The sequence below is a fragment of the Mastigoproctus giganteus genome, chromosome 2 (assembly GCF_048544385.1).
Source record: "Mastigoproctus giganteus isolate SK-2022 chromosome 2, ASM4854438v1, whole genome shotgun sequence".
NCBI lineage: Eukaryota > Metazoa > Arthropoda > Arachnida > Uropygi > Thelyphonidae > Mastigoproctus > Mastigoproctus giganteus.
Genome location: NC_143576.1, coordinates 241,861,956 through 241,880,892, shown reverse-complemented (window position 1 = coordinate 241,880,892; position 18,937 = coordinate 241,861,956). Strand labels below are relative to the sequence as shown.

General features: G+C 34.3%; 1 protein-coding gene across 1 annotated transcript in view; it reads right to left on the bottom strand.

Moving 5' to 3' along the window:
• Positions 1-435: 435 nt before the first annotated feature.
• The window catches only part of BORCS6 (BLOC-1 related complex subunit 6), a 69,753-nt gene continuing 51,251 nt past the window's right edge, over positions 436-18,937 (bottom strand). Inside the window, exons 5-6 of the mRNA XM_090369073.1 lie at positions 14,073-14,149; positions 436-561 (exon numbers count right to left, since the gene is read on the bottom strand). Coding sequence (XP_090225199.1) covers positions 507-561; positions 14,073-14,149 — 132 coding nt within the window. The 3' untranslated portion in view covers positions 436-506. The remainder of the gene's footprint in view (positions 562-14,072; positions 14,150-18,937) is intronic.

The window sequence follows — 18,937 nt, the reverse complement described above, 5'->3', positions numbered from 1 at the left end:
AGTGTGAAGAAGCCAGAGGCTTTTTGCTGCACTGGTCAAAATATCATGCCTTGCACTACTTGTTTTTATCCTGCTGCTCGATGCCTTATTTAAAAAAAATTCTAATTAATACAATTTAATTAATTAAATACAGTTAATGTTTCCATCAGAAAGTGAAGGAATAAGAGACCTTCAGCAATGCTTTATAGTTATGTGGTTACATAATCAGTGAAAAATGGCAATAAAAACTGCAGTTAAATAAGTTTAATACTTCTGTACAAAAATGCTTGTATTACATTTCAATTTTAAAAAATTTATACACCACTAATTTGTCAAAATAGCACCACATAAAAACAACTGCTTTACAATACAAAATACAACATATTCACATAAAATTAATCATATAATTAACTAAAACCCAAACGGTAATTGTTGAATAGTTGTAATGTACCTCATAAAAGGCACACTTCTATTTACAGAAGAGGGGAGGAAAAAAGGCGTAAAGTAATGATCGTGAGTTTTGGCAATCATTTATATTCAACAATGTTTTCAAAGTGATCCAGAAGCCTCTTAATTTCTTTTCTGTAAAATGATTAAGGAAATATTTGTTAACAATAAAGCTATAAAGTAGTAAGCACTATGTAAAGTCCTCTCTGAATGAAATAAATCTATAACTATCAATCTAAATATGAATGAAACAACTATGCAAAATACTACTTTCACCTTCCTTCACTTGCACCCTCAATTTTAAAAAGGACATTTGCATCTGTGTGATCTACTAATTATGATTTACTAAACCCAGTTTAAATATATTGACCAATAGTAATAATAAAGTTTTTGTCATATTTTCTAGAATTTATGGTCACTGATCCCCTAGATTGAAACCCAGATGCTTGTACAAAGGGTACTAGGAAAGTTTTGCAATATGATGCAACAATGAATCACAGGAAGCTGCTTGTTGCTGCATGTTGAGACATGTTCATACGTGCATAGTAGCCGCCGCGCCAAGTCTATGGGCTCAGTTATTCATTAGTAGTGAGAGTGTAAAGTGCTTGCGATGGCATCGTGGTCACGAAATGAGATAAGGACAGTTTTGTGGTATAATTTCGTGCGTGGTTTAACCATAGACCAGTGCTTAGAAGAAATGACTCTTGCACTAGATGATGATTGTCCACATCGTACAATGATATTCAGGTGGTATAGAGAATTCCAAAGGGGAAATTTCACTCTGGAGGATTCTGAGAGGCCGGGAAGGCCACGAACGTCAGTTACGGAGGAAAACGTTACTGCTGTGAGGAAAATGCTTGACGAAAACAGGCGAGTGACCTACCAACAGATAGAGGATACTTTGGGCCTAAATGCACCAGCAATTCGTTCGATTCTGCAAGATCATTTGCACGTGAAGAAACTTTGTTCTCTCTGGGTGCCGCATCAACTGACTGAAGAGCAGATGACACGATGTGTGACTTGGTGCCGGGAGATGTTAAAAAAGTTTGATAAGGGACAATCTCGGTATGTGAACAACATCGTGACAGGTGACGAGACTTGGCTGTACTATTACGATCTGCCGACCAAGGCTCAAAACAAAGTTTGGGTCTTTGATGATGACGACACACCCGTAATTGTCAGAAAATCCCGATCTGTAAAGAAGAAAATGATAGCTGTATTTTTCAAATCGAGTGGAATTGTGGAACGTGTCGTTTTGGACACGCAGAAGACAGTCACAGCTAAGTAGTATACTGAACAATGCCTGCCTAAAGTCATTGGATCTATGAAGAACCTGCGGCCAAAGTCAAGAATGGATACCTGGTACCTCCATCACGATAATGCTCCAGCTCACCGCGCCAAAGCCTGCACCGAATATTTGACCACGACAGGACTGAAACTTCTCGAGCACCCTCCCTACAGTCCAGACCTTGCTCCCTGCGACTTTGCACTGTTCCCACATGTGAAAATGAAGCTAAAAGGGAGGCGGTTTTCCAGTGATGAGGACCTTCTACGGGCTTGGGACAACGAGTGTGCTTTACTCCATAGTGAAACTTGGCAGAACTGGTTTAAAGATTGGTTTCGGAGGATGGAGAGGTGTATTGAATGTAGAGGAAATTACTTTGAAAAAATTAAATAAACAAAGCTGTATTGCAAAACTTTCCTAGTACCCTTTGTATGGTCTGGCACACTGTCTACCAGACCATTGTTTGTATGGTCTGGCAGACACAGTGTGAATGTCTGTATTTTTGTCAGCTGTGTGAGTTTATCCAGCAAAATTAAAGCTCTATCTATGAGATGATTAGATACTTGGCACTGGCATTTCAAAAATGATGCAATGGAATGGCAGAATAAATGTAGATGCTAAAACTCACCTAGTATCTATTAAACACCAAATACAAATTTAATGTCCCATAATTCACAGTATATCAAAATGAAAACAGCATATAACCAGTTTAGAGAATTTTGGTGAGCAAAGGTACACAAGGAAACTGGATTTCATTTACAAATTTTAAAAAAGTGGCATTTGTCAGACAGAAGGTTAATAATGGCTGCCACAATCCAAATAACTTTTGCACACTAATTAATATTACGATTTCATAAAATCTATCTTACATACAGCCTCATTCTCTCACTGACAAATATGGATAAGTATGTTAATTCAAATAACTTTTTCATTCATCCCTCAAGTCAGGGCCGGTTCTGGTAGGTGTGCATGCATGCAGATGGCCAAATCCCTAGGGCAGCTGATAGTGCACTTTAAAGAATAAAATTAAAATGTTATTTAATTTTATTTTAATGTAGTGGTCGGCAATGAAATAGCGAATGTGGCATTGTTAACAAATAATATTGTATTCTCTAAGGGCCCATTCACAATAAAAATAATGTAACAAATGTTGCCATAAAATTAAGAAGTCATACCAACATTTGTACAATGGATGCTGTGAATGTTGGTATGACTTCTTCACAATGGAAATGTAAACATATTTGGTAACCATGGAAGCACAACATGCTCTTCTTTCATACTTCAAAAAATTGATGTTTGCATAATGATGGATGATATAGCTGTGTAGTTTATGGTTATAAATAACGCCGGAGCATACATGTTAGGTGTTTTGCATCAGAAATCTTAGAAGTGTAAGTACAGGCGATGGTAGGTTCATCCGTTGAACCAGAGAAGGATTCAGCAATAGGCTTCCATAACCTCTACGATTGTCTTGTTTTAAACAATGTAAACAAAAGCATAAAAGCTTGGAGTTTGCAAACTTTCATGTTAACATCTTGTATTAAGTTTAAGGTTACACTTACGTAATTCATTGTGAATGGTTTCATTAAATTACATAGGTACAAGGTTTTATGCTTATATTATGTTTAATTTTCATTCCCATACTGTTAATCTTAAAGCGATACTTACTTACATCATTGTTTTAATTGTTGACGGAAATTTAAATAAAGAGAGAAATGTGCACAAACATTATTAATTTAAATATTCACCCAACAACCAATTCTCTTGTCGACCGTTTTCAACATTTTCACAGCAAAAAATTTGCTACTACTGAGTGAGTAGTGAGGTGAGAAGTATGTGGATGGACAACGGGTGCAGAAATCATAAATGTAACCTAAGAAACTGTCGTGTGAGATTAGAGCTTTTGCTGATAAAGAATAAACATAACAGGTAAGTGTTTTCATTTTGTGCTTATTTATTTTAATTTAGTGTAAGTAAACCTTCGGAACCCGCACAGAAAGGTTTAAGTCAGGTTAGGGTCATTAAAGTTTTTATACATTCGACAAGAGAAAAAAATAGTTTGTGCCCTATATGCAAAGAATTATTTTATTTTATTTCTTCCTGATTGGGGGTTCCACCTCGTGACGGGTATTGCTACCACGTACACAGAGTGGTTGTTTATTATTATAGGGTCAGATAGGAAAAGAAAACGTCAATCTGGTGCTTTTTATCGCAAATGGAAGAATGAAAGTGATAAGGAAAAATTACGAGGATCCATGCTGAAATTCGTAAAGTTGGACGAGGTTGACCCGGAAGCATCAACATCAGTCACTTCGGAATTCAATTCAGACAGTAAGGACAAAATGGAAGGTGAAAAATCAAATGACAAGTTTGAAGTTTGTTTGAAGTTGTGCCAAGAAATAACAGTGCCTGATTCAAGCTGTGGTGAGGATAATTTAGAAAATAATAGTGTTTAATTGATGGCCGAATATGATATAGGGGATCCTTTTAGCTGGCCACCAATTATTAATAATCGGTTATTAGAACTCGTAATTCAGAAGTAACGCCTCAAAATATGAAGTTTCCTAAAGATAACAATGGAAGATCATTTTCTGTGTCACAATATGAGACTTTTACCTAACGGCGAAAAAGTTCAAAGAACTTGGTTAATCTATTCTACAAAATCGAATAGTGTGTTTTGCTTTTTTTGCAAGTTGTTTGTTTTAAAGCAAAACAAAGTAACAGATAGTCAGGGGTTTTCAGATTGGCAACATTTAGCCACTCGTTTATCAAGGCATGAAACGAGCGTAGAACATTTTCAAAATTGTAAAAAGTGGTATGAATTAAAAATATGCCTTGACAACAAGTGACAAATAACAACAACGGTACTTTGAATCTGAAAAAAGACGATGGCGAGCCATTATTGAAAGAATCATGCAATTGGGCAGTGTTTATCTTTCAGAGGTAAAAATGATAAATTTTATGAAACAATGGAAATTTTTTAAAGACTATAGAAATGTTTTGCGAAATTTGATCCCATTATCTTACAGCATGTCAATAACATAACACAATCTCAACCTGCTACAAGTCATACCTCATTACTTAGGCCCATGCTTTTCAAAATGAAATCATATCTGTTTTAGCAAGTGGCATAAAATCAAAAATCAAGGAATTTGTAAAGAAAGCAAAATATTTTTCTGTAATTCTCGACTGCACGCCAGATGCCAGTCATACTGAACAGATAGCATTTGTAGCACGAATTGTAAATATTGACACTTCTGATGTTGCAGTTTGAGAATTATTTCTTGAGTTTTATCCAGTATCATATGCTACAAGGGAAGGTTTATGTAATTATCTTTTAAGTGAACTCATAACAGATTATGAATTAGATATTCAAGATATGCATGGACAAGGGTATGATAATGGGGCAAATACGCACGGTAGGTATAGTGGCTTGCAGAACAAAATTAGGAATATAAATCCTAGAGCTTTTTTGTACCTTGTGCATCTCATTCATTAAATTTAGTTGTAAATGATGCTGCCAAAGTAACATTTGAAACAATTTTTTTTTTAACATTGTTCAAGAATTGTACACTTTTTTTCTACATCCCCTTACAGATGGGATATACTAAATCGTAATATCACTAGATTAACACTGAAGTCTGCAGGTAATACAAGATGGGAGAGTATAATAAAAGCAGTGTGGCCTCTCAGATTGCAATTAAGTGAAGCCTGGAAAAGGTCAAATGACATAATAGATGATAATTCCAGAGACATGAAAACAAAACATACAGCTCAGGCTGCGTCTGTCAAGTTCATTTGCGCAGTTGTTATATGGAACGATATTCTGTCAAAAACTGAATGAATGAATCTCTTAATGTTTTGAATGAGCTTGTTAAATTTCTAAGTGCAGCCAGATTTGATGAGGCATTTAATAAATATATTAGGGATGCAAAAGTTTTAGCTGCAGAATTAAATGTAGTGGCAGAATTTCCAGTTGTAAGGAGTAGAACTAAAGTTCGCCATTTTGATTATGTGAAAGTCCCGATGAACAAATCATAAATCCAAAAGAATTGTTTAGAATACAATTTTATCTAACAATTGTTGATACAGCCTTAAATTCCATTCAGGAAAGGTTTGAAAATCTAAATGAATGTAATAATGTTTAAATTTCTTTGTGAATTTGGAGAAATGACTGGAGAGGAAATTTAAAAAAAATCTTGCTTTGATGTTTCCCTTCAAATTAATAAAGGAAGTACAAGTATTAAAGATATTGACGGTCTTCGGCTCTTCAATGAGCTGATAACATATAGAATTTTGAATTGCAGACCCATTAAAAAAATTTGACATATATTACAAAAAATAACTTGATGTCATCATTTCCTAATCTGTTTATAGCTTTGAGAATTTTTCTTACATTATCAGTTAGTGTAACATCAGGTGAAAGGAGTTTTTCGAAACTCAAACTTATGTTGTTATTATTTGGTTTTTAAGAGCATTAGCAACTAAGACCATATTGCTCCGGGATATGCGGTGGTCATTCCCTGACCTTTCCGCATCCTCTGTATTTGGTGGTGACGGGCTCGAATCCCGGTCTAATCAAGAAGCATGTGCTACGCACTGCTGCTCCTTCCCGTCTGGCTACGGAGGCACCTGGGACTCAAACTTATAAAAACATATTTAAGAACATCAATGACTAAAGAAATGTTTAATGATCTAGCTCTAGAAAAAGAATTGTGCGAAAGTTTAGAATTATCAGATGTTATTGATGAAATAGCAAATAAAAAAGAAGAGTGCAATTCTAACTTTATGGGTACATTTTGTTACTTCTGTTTAATATCTTGTACATTTTTGATTTGAATAAAATTAAAATAAATATATCAAATATTTTTATGGATTTTTTTTACCCCTATCAACTATATGGAACTGTCATAAAAACATACTAGTAGGCTCCCATGGGTTGGGGTAGGTTATGTTATGAATCTACTCGTGATCCGCATTGATAGGGGCAGCCAAATATATCTAGCACGCAGATGGCTAACAGCCCAAAACCAGCCCTGTCTCAAGTAGTGATGATTTTTTACATCACTTAGCTGCAACTACTGAAACTTATTAAAGCTTCCTCATATAAAAATTGTTTGATAATATCAAAAATAAAAAAGTGAATATACAGTCGGTCCTCGTATAGCACGTGTTTGCATTACACGAATTCGATCATACACGATTTATAAATAGGGGAACATTATCTTATATAACACGAACCGAATTCGCTTATACACGATTCGCCTTTGTGTTTACAAGAAATGGCAGTCGAACGCGGAATCACCCCGACTGAACGCAACACGATAGCAATGAAGAAGAGTCTGAAAATGTATTTATGTGTTTTATATCAGTGCAGGGGAAACACATTTCACCATAATAACGTAAAAACCAACACAATTCCAGCTATCGGTATAATCGCAAATGCAATTAGAGGGAGTTTACTACCAGTTTATAACAGATTCCACTAGCAGAAATGCAACTGGAAATTGTTTTTATTGTTTTTTGGTAGTAACCTCCAGAAATGTGCTTTAGTAAAATGTGAGGTGTTAATTAATAGTGTATCTCGGCCTTTACGGTGTTATTTATTCAGTTGCTACACGCGCGCAGCTTTGTTTATGTGTATAAAGCGTGCCACCTCGTTTTGTAATTGTGCTTTATTCCCTAAAAATTAGTAAAATACTTAAAAGGTGTGAAAAGGAAGCGTCCTGGCTAAGACACTGCAGATTCAGAGAGAAAAAAAAAAAAAAAAGCAATGTCGATAAACAGAGGCGGACTGGGTCAAAAATTCTTACCCGGGAAAATTTATAGTGGCCTCATACTACGGTTTATGGCCAAAATCACACCGGCCTCCGGCCCACCGTGGTTTCCCCCGTAAGGCTTATGGCCAGTCCTCTTCTGTCGATAGAGAAAAAATACGAAATTGTGAAACGCTTTAAGCGAAATTAAAGACCATGTGATATTGCACGTGCTACAGACCTAAATGAGGCAATGCCGAGAATTACAAAGAATGCAGCGAAAATAAAAACAACTTTCATAGCGGGAACAACTCAAAGTGTAATTAATATCCATTAGATTAAGACACAAGAATTGGAAGAGATGGAACGGCTGTCATCTGTTTGGATAGAAAATCAAACAAAAAGCAAGTTTGCTTACGATAGAAGCAAAAGCATTAGCAATATTTTATTACGACTTACGTATTATAAAATACGTAAGTATTTTATTACGACTATTTTATTTAATATAATAAATTTTTTACGAATAAAATACGCATTTTATTCGTAAAAAATACTTTTTTAGTATTAAAAAATACTTTATTATAATATATTTTTATTACGTATTTTAATCGTTATAAAATACGTAAGTATTTTATAACGATTAAAATTACCCAATTATTTATTGTGTTTGGTAATGTTTTGGTTCCAAATGTGTGTTCAATCTTGGGTGGTCAGCACCTAACCCTACTTTTTCCATAGGGCCTGTTGTTTATATTGCACGATTTTGCATTGCAAGAGGGTTTCTAGGAACGCAACTATCGTGCTATACGAGGACAGACTGTACATAAATATCAGACAAAAACAAGAAAGACTCTGTGGGCAGTTTGTTATAAAATAACTGATCAATCAAATTGTAGAGGAATCCAGACAATCGCATCCATACTTATCATCCAGTGAATGTTCAGCTCCTGAGTAATTATTAAAAAGTAAACAATGTGCCTAAAGTATTTCTACCCAGTTATTTTTTATGGGATCAGCAAAGGAGGTCATTAAGCTTTTACTATAATTATGAATGCATCACTAAATAGAGCTGAAGTTCCTACAGACTGGAAGATCAAACATATATACAACCCACACATGCAGTTCAAATATTCCAGTAAATTTAATCTGTGCTAGAGAAAGAAACAATTCAAAAATCTATGGATCCAATGAAAATATTATTACCTCCACTCTATGTCAAATTAGGATTGAAACAGTTTGTAAAGACTTTTGACAAGGATGGTAATCACTAAATAGCCTGGAATCAATTTCAAAGTTTATCTGATGCAAAACTTTTGGCCAGCCAAGTTGGAAGTTAACTCATCAGCTTGAAGAAACAATGACTGGATAAGATAAAAAGCATGGATTAGTTTCAAAAATGTTCATTCACAAATTCTTAGAGAAATAAGGAGAGAAAGATTTCTTGCTGGTCTCTGAGAAGAGAGATTTTGGCATTATACATAAAAGACAAAATTTATTCTAAATATCTGATGAATCTGCATAACTGTTTAGTTTTAAAGTAACTGTTTTTTATTAATATTCTTCTATTTTCTTCATTTTAACACTTTCACTGATGGTTTTTCTAACGACCTTTTTTGACCTGGGATTGAGTTAACCTGGATTGAAGAGGACAGAGACAATTTTGGGTTTTCTTCTCACTGTGACTGAATTAGTCAGCTTCCAAAAACCAATGCCACATGTTTTTCAAGAGGAAATGGCTAACTTGTTAACTGAGTTTTGTCACTTGGATAAATTTAATTTATAAAATAACAAAAAGTATGATTTTTCCTCAATTTATGGAAAATTCTTACGTGATGAAAAAAAAAAAAAAATGTTTTGAAATCAGTGTAGTAAGCTTAGGGAAGATAAACATACCAAAAGTACCATTCTGCAAATTTCAGTTTGATGGCCTGTATAATTAAAAACTAGGATGTTAATTAATAATTTAATTTTAGTTCAACTGCCAGAAAGCTTTTAGTTTCCAGACAAATATCCACCTATAAGTTAAGTTACTTTCTGGTTTCCTTCCTACAGAAACATTGATCCTTTGCAGTGCAATTTTGTGCAGCTGTTGATGTTGCCAATTCTGAAATTTGCTGTGCTGGTGTAAGTACTGTACTGCCATCTGTTTATATTTCATATAAACAATCTGAAAAATGACATCAATGTTTACCGAAGTTTATATAAAACTGTTTCCAGCAGCTGGTAGCTGTTTTCTTCATTGTAGAACTCAAGAGTATAAGATGCTTATATATCTTGTAAAGGCATTTCCAAATAAAAAAAAAAACTAAGAAATCATAAGAATTTTCTGATTCATAATTTGAATTGCATCTCAGATAGTGATGATAACCTCTATTCAATCAAAACAGTATTTCTAGTAGCAGTGATGAGGAACTGATGACAACCCGTCACTTGAAAATTATGCAGGAAATTGGAGATCCAGCTAGGTAAATGATGCTGTATTCAAACATTTTCTCTTTATTGTTTTTTAACTTTGGATTTCAGTCAGGTAAATTAAGTGTTCTAAAAACCAAACTCGAATTTTTTTCAGCCTGATTTTTACCAATTGTTTATTTGAAAAAGTTTTGAAAGAAACACAAACCTGCCAAAAAATTCTTTCAAATGAAAGAGTTTGCAATTGCTCCATATTCTGTGAATGGATTTTGATTTCACTAAATGAACTAAAGGCATGTTATTGTTAAGCTGGGACTAAATGATAAAATTGATATTGAAGAATGTACAGACAAAATTCCCATATTCAAGGATGTATTTAGCAAAAAGATTTTTGCACACTTTTTTGATGTTGTCCACCAACACATTTTTAGGGATGGGAACACCAGAAGTACATTCTGGGGGCTAAATTGTTTTTATCTGAGAAGAAAGCGGAAGAGAAATTGCTGAAGCTAAAAATAAACAAGGCACCTTAGATTGATGAGATCTATCCAGTTAAAAGATGTAGTAGAAGAGGTAAGAAAACCTTAAGTCATAATTATGAGGGCATCCTTGGATTCAGGAGGAGATTCCTACAAATTGGAGATGTGCAAATGTTTCTCCTATACACAAAGGGCAGCATGAGCAATTATGGACTTGTAAGCTTAACTTCTGTTCCAAACAAAATAAGGGAGTCTGATTAAAGAAATATTGAGGATTATCTTAACAGGAATGAAATTATATGAAAATCACAGCATGGATCAATCTGATTAGCTATTATGACATAATAACAAAGGAACTGGGCAAACAATTTTGACATCATATTTAGATTTCAGCACAGCTTTTAACACTTCCACACAAAAGGATGCTTTACAAACTGGAGCACTAACATTACTGGGAAAGTTACTGCTATGGAAAATAAAAAGTATCTTCTGCCACTCAACCATCGCATTGAAATGATGGTTGAGTGGCAGAAGACAGAGGGTGATTATAAATGGGTACTGCTTATTGCTTTTCTTGGGATGTTATCAGTTGAGTCCATCTGGGTTCAGTGCTGGACCCCTTACTATTTACAATATTTATTAATGATATTGAAGGAACATAAAGCTTACTATCTTACTTTGCAATTGATACAAAGGTTGGCAGGATTAACTACACGAATAAAAGTGTCTTATGCAGCAAGACCTAGAAATATTAGACAAATGGGCTGAAAAGTGGCAGTTGATTTCAGATTTACTTAAAGATGTAACTACTATTAAGGGTGAAGGTGGAGTTTTTGCCTTTGTGAAGGTGACTACAGTGGTCTCAGACAGTTTTTAAATTCTATACAGTAGGACCAACTGATGATGTTGCAATCAGCAAATTCTAAATGGGAAGTGTTCAAGGAATTAAACATAGAAGCTACTAGATTTTGCCAACTAAGAAATACTCTTCAAGGTATAGGCCTAAATGGATGTCAGAGGAACTGATGAAACTCATGGCAGAGAAGAAAAGTGCATGGGATGCATATAAATTATTGGGCAACACAGAAGCCTATGGTAGATATATACTAGTCTGTAATCAAATCACAAAGAAGATCAGGCAAGCAAAGGCAGATTACAAGAAATCTTTGGCAAAATGCAAAATAAAACAGCAGAGACTTCCTTACTTATGTAAACTCCAGTAGGAAAAGGATGAATCAAATTGGTCCACTTGATATCAATAGTTTGACTGTTGATGATCCGACTCAGGTTGCTGCAAACTGAATGAGTATTTTGCATCTACATTTCACACATGAGAAATTCTTTGGGGAAAGGGATGCCACAAGTTTATCAAGATCTAACAGGAAGCTAAATGATTTTGTAATAACTGAGAGGAAAGTGAAAGAGAAATTTGAAATTAAATGTAAGAAAGGCACCTGGGGTGGATGGGATCCAATTATATTATATGAATGTAACCCAAATTCACAAAGGAAGATCAAAGGGTGACATAAGTAATTACAGACCTGATTTTAACTTCTGTTCCAGGGAGAAGTAATGCAGGATCATTTAGACAAGGCCGCAATTATAATTCAAACTCAGCATGCATTTGTTAGAGGGAAATCTTGTTTGACCAATTTGATCAGTTACTATGATGTGGTGTGGTCACAAAGGAACTAGATGCAAAAAATAATTTTGATATCCTATACTTGGATTTCAGTAAAGCTTTTGATACTGTTGCACATAAAAGACTGCTGTACAAACTGAAGCAGTGTGGCATTAAGGGCAAGTTGCTACTATGGATAAAGAGTTGGTTGGGTGGGAGAAGACAGAGTGGTAATCAATGGACATTACTCTTCATGGGCTAATATTATTAGGGGAGTCCCCAAGGGTTTAGTGTTGGGCCCATTGTTGTTTTTTTATATTTATGAATGATATTAATAAAGACATATTAGGTTGATGTCCAAGTTAGCAGAGTGGTTAATGGCAATATGCTACTGCAACAGTCTAGAAAAGTTAGTCAAATGGACTAAGAAATGGCAAATAAAGTTTAGCATTGACAAATGCAAAGTATTGCACATGGTAAGCAGTAACCCCAGAGTAACATACCAACTGCGCAGTACTACACTCAGGGTAGTGGAGAATGAAAAATACCCAGGGGGTAATTGTGCAGTCATATACGAAGTTTTCTGAGCAGTGCAGACAGGCTGCAAGTGTAGCTCATAGGGTCTTGTCAATGATATATAGGAATTTTTCTAGCAGGGATAAGGAGGTAATTATCCCCTTGTATAAGGGGATAATCACGCTCTGAGTGGAACAAAAGGTTTGCTGTTACAAAGATAGGCTTAAGTTCTGCAAATTGCAGCATCTGGAGACTAGGCACCTGTTCTGGTGATCTGATTGAGGCATATAAGGCCTTGAATGGTTTGAGCAAGCTGAATGCTGATGGGATTCTTCCTCTTGCTCAGATTCTGCACCTGAGGGGGCATAAATTCAAATTGAGAAAAGATGTGCAGAATCAACTATAAACTGGCCTTTAGCCAGTTTCTAGTTGATTGCTGGAACAAACTTTCATCTGTTGTTGTGGAAGTTGACAGCTTAAATAAATTCTAGGTGAACTAGACAAACTTTTGGAGTGAATGGATGGGTGAAACGGGAAGGATTTTTTTTTTTTTTGGCTGATGCTGTGTAAGCTTTCTTTCTTGCATCACATGCTTCTACTAATGCTCTACAAAAAAAAAAAAAAAAAAAAAAAAAAAAGCAATGACTTGTGTGAATAGAGAATTTTGTTTTTGCAAATCCACATTTGCCCATTGATTTCCCCCAATTAATGCATGACAATAAACTATCCAGTGTATCTATAATATACATTATATGGGTAGCCTATGTGATAGGTATGAAAAAATAAATAATATTGCCAGATTTCTATGGGTCTGATTTTAATGAAATTTGGAATGGCTCAACAAATCTTTTTAAAAGGTCCAAATATAAAAATCTGTCCACTAGAAGTAGAGTCGTTACATACAGACAGAGAAATGAGGACAATAGGTACATTATACATATGTTAATGCACCTAAAAACACAGTATTGCTGGTTTTCGAAAAGAGGGCAAAATTTAAGGTGTTAGCACAAAAAGAAAAAATTATACCGAAACTGAAGTAATAACAGCAGAAAGCTTTAAAGCTAGCTGCTATTTGTGAATACATAAGAAAGATGGTCGCTGCAGACAAAGTTGATCATTACTGTGCTAGTTATTTGTTCAGTTGAAAATCAATAAAATGGTGGAGGAAGTTGTTTTTCTGGCTTTTAGAAGTCTCAATCATGAATAGTTTCATCTTAATGAGAGTGGCAGATCCATTTCAAAAGAAGTTTCTTTTGAAACTGTGCACAAAAAAACCTGCATGCAGTTTCTTTCTCATAAAAGGCTATTGACTTCAGATGCAAAAGACAATGAATAGCTCTCCTCAATTTGTGATGAAAGATAAATCCAAAAATAAAAAAATCCTATGCAGAACATAGCAACAGAAGTGTTAGAGGCAGGAGTAAAAACTCGCTCTAATAGTGTGAGACATGCTCCAGAAAACCAGGCTGCAATCCTGGTTTTCTGGAACATGAAATTTAAAAGGCCTATGCAAATTTTATATATGTTAGTCCATATTAACACTACTGCATAAATTATAATAATCTCTAAAAGGATACATTTCCTCAGATATCTTGTAAAGTGGTTTCATAGAATTACTCAATTCTTCACATTTTGCCATTAATTGATACATTGACTGAAAGAAAAAAGTGAATATCACAAATCAAATACTATTTTTACTCTATATTCTAAACAATCTTTTAATAAATAAATGTTTTATTAAAAAAAAATTTTACCTTATTTCAATGCTCTTGCTCAGAATAATCACCTGAGAGGGCATAAATTCAAACTGAGAACAGACAGTTGTAGGATAGATGTGTGGAAGTTTGCCTTTAGCCAGCGTGTGGTTGATTGCTGGAACAAACTTCCATCTGTCGTTGTAGAAGTTTATAGCTTAAACAGATTCAAGGCAGAACTAGACAAACATTTGGAGCGAGTGGATGGGTGAAATTAGATTTTTTTTTTTTTTTTGGCTGATGCTATATAAGCTTTCTTTCTTGCATTATGTGCCTTTACTAATGCTGTATTTAAAACGCTGCGTGGTAAAAATTACCCACTATTCTTGACTTGTAATTTAATGAGTGTACAATTCCACATTTATGGTACCAATATCAGTGATTCTCTATGAGTGACTAAACACAAACCTAGCATACGTGTAATGCCTTTGGTTGGTGATAACAGAAACATAAATTGGGGGAGTATTCGCAAAATTACAGTTACATTAAATTAAACAAAAAATTTATTTTTTTTATTATTGCTTATTTCTGCTATTGTTTACTATAAATTATTCTGTTCCCTTATCTTTCCTACCTATGCATTTGCTCCCTCTTGCCTCTAAGTTATTTTATGATAAATTCTTTTATCTCATGCTTTTTGTTGCTACAGTTCACTTTTAGCCAATGGTTATACTACTTCTCATTAAGCCATTTGCTCTATTAAAGCTGCTAGCACCAATGGTATTTTCATGGTTGTACTGAATGCAGCAGCAAACTATTACGGATTAATGAAGTCATCTTTGGACTGGCAAAGTGCAAACATCTTGCTAACCATTCACTTACACAGCTTTATAATGGGAAAAATCTTGATAGATTACATGTAGGAACCCATGCCCTTAGTCCTTTTTGTTGTAATTTCCTAGCACATTGATTGCTCTGAGAATATTGCACCCTTTATGGTGTATATCAGGGGTGGCCAACACGTTGATCGTGGCTTTAATTTCGGTCGATCACAACAAATTTTAAATATATATAAAAAATAGCTTAGTCAAAATCTAAATGTTGTTATTATTATGGGCCCCACAGTGAAAATTCAAGCAGTTATGTTGTGGAGAGCAGGGTGTGTGCGTGTGTCAAATTCTTATTCAGCTTACTTAATATTAATAACGGGACAGTACTTATACATTAATTTAATACCCTTTGATTTAAAATGAATACTACGAAGAAGAGTAAAATGTATAATTTTCATCAAGAGTGGGAACTAGAATACTTTTTTATAATGATAAAAGAAAAATGTTTGACTTGCAATGCTTCCGTGGCTATACCCAAAAAAGGAAATTTAGAAAGGTACTTCAACACACTCCATGGTAAATACCAATCCGATTTTCCACCTAAGTGACCTTAGAACAAATAAATTAAAAGACCTTAAATCCAAATTATTCACACAACAAAATTTCTTCATGACACCTACTAATTTACAATATAAAGCAGTAACTGGAACATCATTTAAAGAGAATCATCTTCTTGCAAAAAAATGCAAACCATTTTCTGATGGTCAATTCATCGAATATGCATTTTTAGAAATAACAGATTCTGTTTTTGAAAATTTTAAGAACAAAAATTAAATTAAAAGTGCTCTTATATATCCGCAATTATCTTGAAATACTGTGATGCGATGCATTGAAAAAATGAGTAAAAATGTGAGCGAACAATTGCGTGCTCATATTGCTAATTGTGTGTTCTTTTCTTTACAACTGGATGAATCTGTCACTAGAGAAGAACTGCTGGGTATGGTTTCTTTAAAAGAAAGAACTAGAGCTCTTGATATATTTATCACATTCAAAAATTTTATTGAAAAAATTAAATTACCACTATTTAAGCTCATATCAATAACAACAGATGGAGCTAAAGCAGTGACTGGGCATCTTAATGGATTCATCACTTTGTGCCAAAAGGATGATGAATTCCCAGATTTTTTGAGTTACCACTGCATTAAAGGCCTCCTTAGCCAAGTGGTCAGGAGCGGGAGTGCAGTAGCACACACTCTTTGAGTAGACCGGGGTTCAGGTCCCTGACTACTAAATATGGTCTATCTGTAAACCCGCACTGGACCAGCATGGAAGATTATGGTCCATTTCCCTCAGCATGAATTGTTGAGGAGGCTTCCATCCTGCAGTGGGTTGATTGATAATGGCTGCAGTTTTTTTTTTTTTTTTTATCCACCAACAAGTGTTAGCCAGAAAAAGATTAAATAGTAAGTGTTATGGACATAGCTTTCAAAATCGTGAATTCCATCAGAGGATAATCTCTTCAAAGGAGACTTTTCAAAATGCAACTCGATGAAAATGAACCAGACCTGATATTACACACATGTGAGGAGGCTGAGTAGGAGTAAGTTTCTACAGAGATTTCGAAATTTGCTGAATGAAATTAAAATTTTGTTGATCAAAGTGGAGATGATTATCAACAGCTACAAGATATGGAGTGGTTATGTGATCTGGCTTTTTTGCCAGATTTTACCAGTAAATTAAATGATCTTAATTTGGAATTACAAGGGAAAAATAAAAATGTGGGCGACACAATTAGTAGTATTTCTGCATATAAATATCAATATTTGGCAATGGCTAAGGATCTCAAAGAAAAAAAATTCGATCATTTTGTAAATATGCAAAATCATTTGCAAAAATATCCTGTTTTTGAATTTAATATTGAGAAATATGTTTCTGAAATTGAGAAAGTTGTAGATGATTTTGAAACCAGATTCAGTGATTTTAAAACAATTGCAGACATTGTTCAATATATTTCTCATCCATTTAATCTCGATTTAGATATGAAACAAATTTCAGAAAATATCGCTGAGATTTTTTACATGGAGAAAATGTTACTTGAAAATGAAATCTTCCTAAAAGCCAGATCATCAGAAAAAGACTTTTGGAAATATGTTTGCCTAAATGTAAAAAAAATCAGTGAACTTTTAAATTCCTGTTTTGGTTCCACATATATGTGAATCGGCCTTTTCGTATTTGAAACAAATAAGGAATCGCTGTACTTTTACGGACTTGCATACAGAAGATTCTTTACAGTTGGCCTATCACAGTATATCCCCGATTTTGAAAGCTTGGCAGATGACATGAAGACACAAACTTCACATAAATTAAAAAACGTATGAATTTAATATAAGAATTCTGAATTGTATTTAATTTTAAAATTTATAAACATTTTTCGATATGTATTGATTAACTTTTTTAAACATGTGCAATGAAATTAAGATGGTAGATCAAGGCACATTTTGAAGAAAAAAAAAGTAGATCGCATCACAAATTAAGTTGTCCCCCCCCCAGTGTATATTATGTCTGTATAAATGTATCAATGATTTGTATGCTGTGCAATCTGAAAAAAATAAAATAAAGCATAACTCATAGGGGCAAACCTTATTCCCTCCATCTAAGATCAGCTAATTACAGCTCTAATCAAAGAGACCTTTAAAAATTCACCTCCAACAGGATTCAAACTCCAGGCTTCCCCACACAAGTGGAGTACCTGATATACTGTAAGTCCCCACTTATGTAAGCCAACCAAATTACATAACTTTGGACTTGTGTAAATTTTTTTTCACTCAGTTTTTTTTTTTTTTTAGGATTGTAAAATTTAAAACAGTAAAAAAATAATAATAATAACAATAAAAAATAAGCAATCAATAACGGTGAACATGACACGGATAAATTGCACAAGTGAGTAACAAGTTTACAAAGCTTAAAAAATAGGAATGAAGAGAAGATTCTGAAAATTTGTTTTTTTTTTTATATGACTGAAATTTCAGTGTGAAGGAGACACATTTCACTAACGTAAAAAACCTGCAGAATTCCAGCTATCGGTATTATCGAAAATGCAATAAGATCGAGTTTACTACCCACTTATGAATTGCATTAATAGAAAAGCCCAATAAACTGTAAAGTGAATTGTTTTATGGTTGTGACCTCTGAAATGTGCTTTAGAAAAATGTGAGCTTACGTGAGATGATAATAATGTGCCTTAACCCTGTGAAGTTCTTTACAGAAAGTTTGATCATTATCATGGTGCTGACTAAGAGACAGCCGTACTAGTAAATCTACCAAGAAAAGAAACCTAATCGATTTGGATCAAAAAATTTAAATAATGATGTACGAAAGTGGTCAAACATAAACAAGTATCATGTGGAATTTAGATTTGTCAGTGTCAACTAGGGCTTGCAAACCGGTTTTATAAACCGGTTAAATCCAGTTTTCATATTGAGTTGTTAAAACCGAAACCGAGCTTCTAAAACCGGATTCTAATATTTTCTTAGTTAGCCCTCGAATATAGTTTTTTGTTACGCACATTTTCTTTTGTTTGTTCGTTTGTCTGGATCGTTCAACTGCTTTATGTTTTTTATTTTATTTTAAGGTACGAATCTCATGGGCAAGTGGCCCAAATCTAGGAGGGGTACCTTTAATCTTCCCACCTGTATCATGGCACGATGCAGGTGTACTCATTGACGACTGAGTGAGTTGGAACGATAGCGTAAAAGAAAATGCTCAACATTTCTCCGTTCCATCTATCTTGTTCGCCAGGCAAGTTGTGGAACGCGCCTTATTGATGGTTACCCACTAGAAACAGATTCGCTGAATATTGCATCAAATTTCAATCGTAGAAAGTTTTTTGCTTCTTTATTCCTATTAAATTTGCGATCA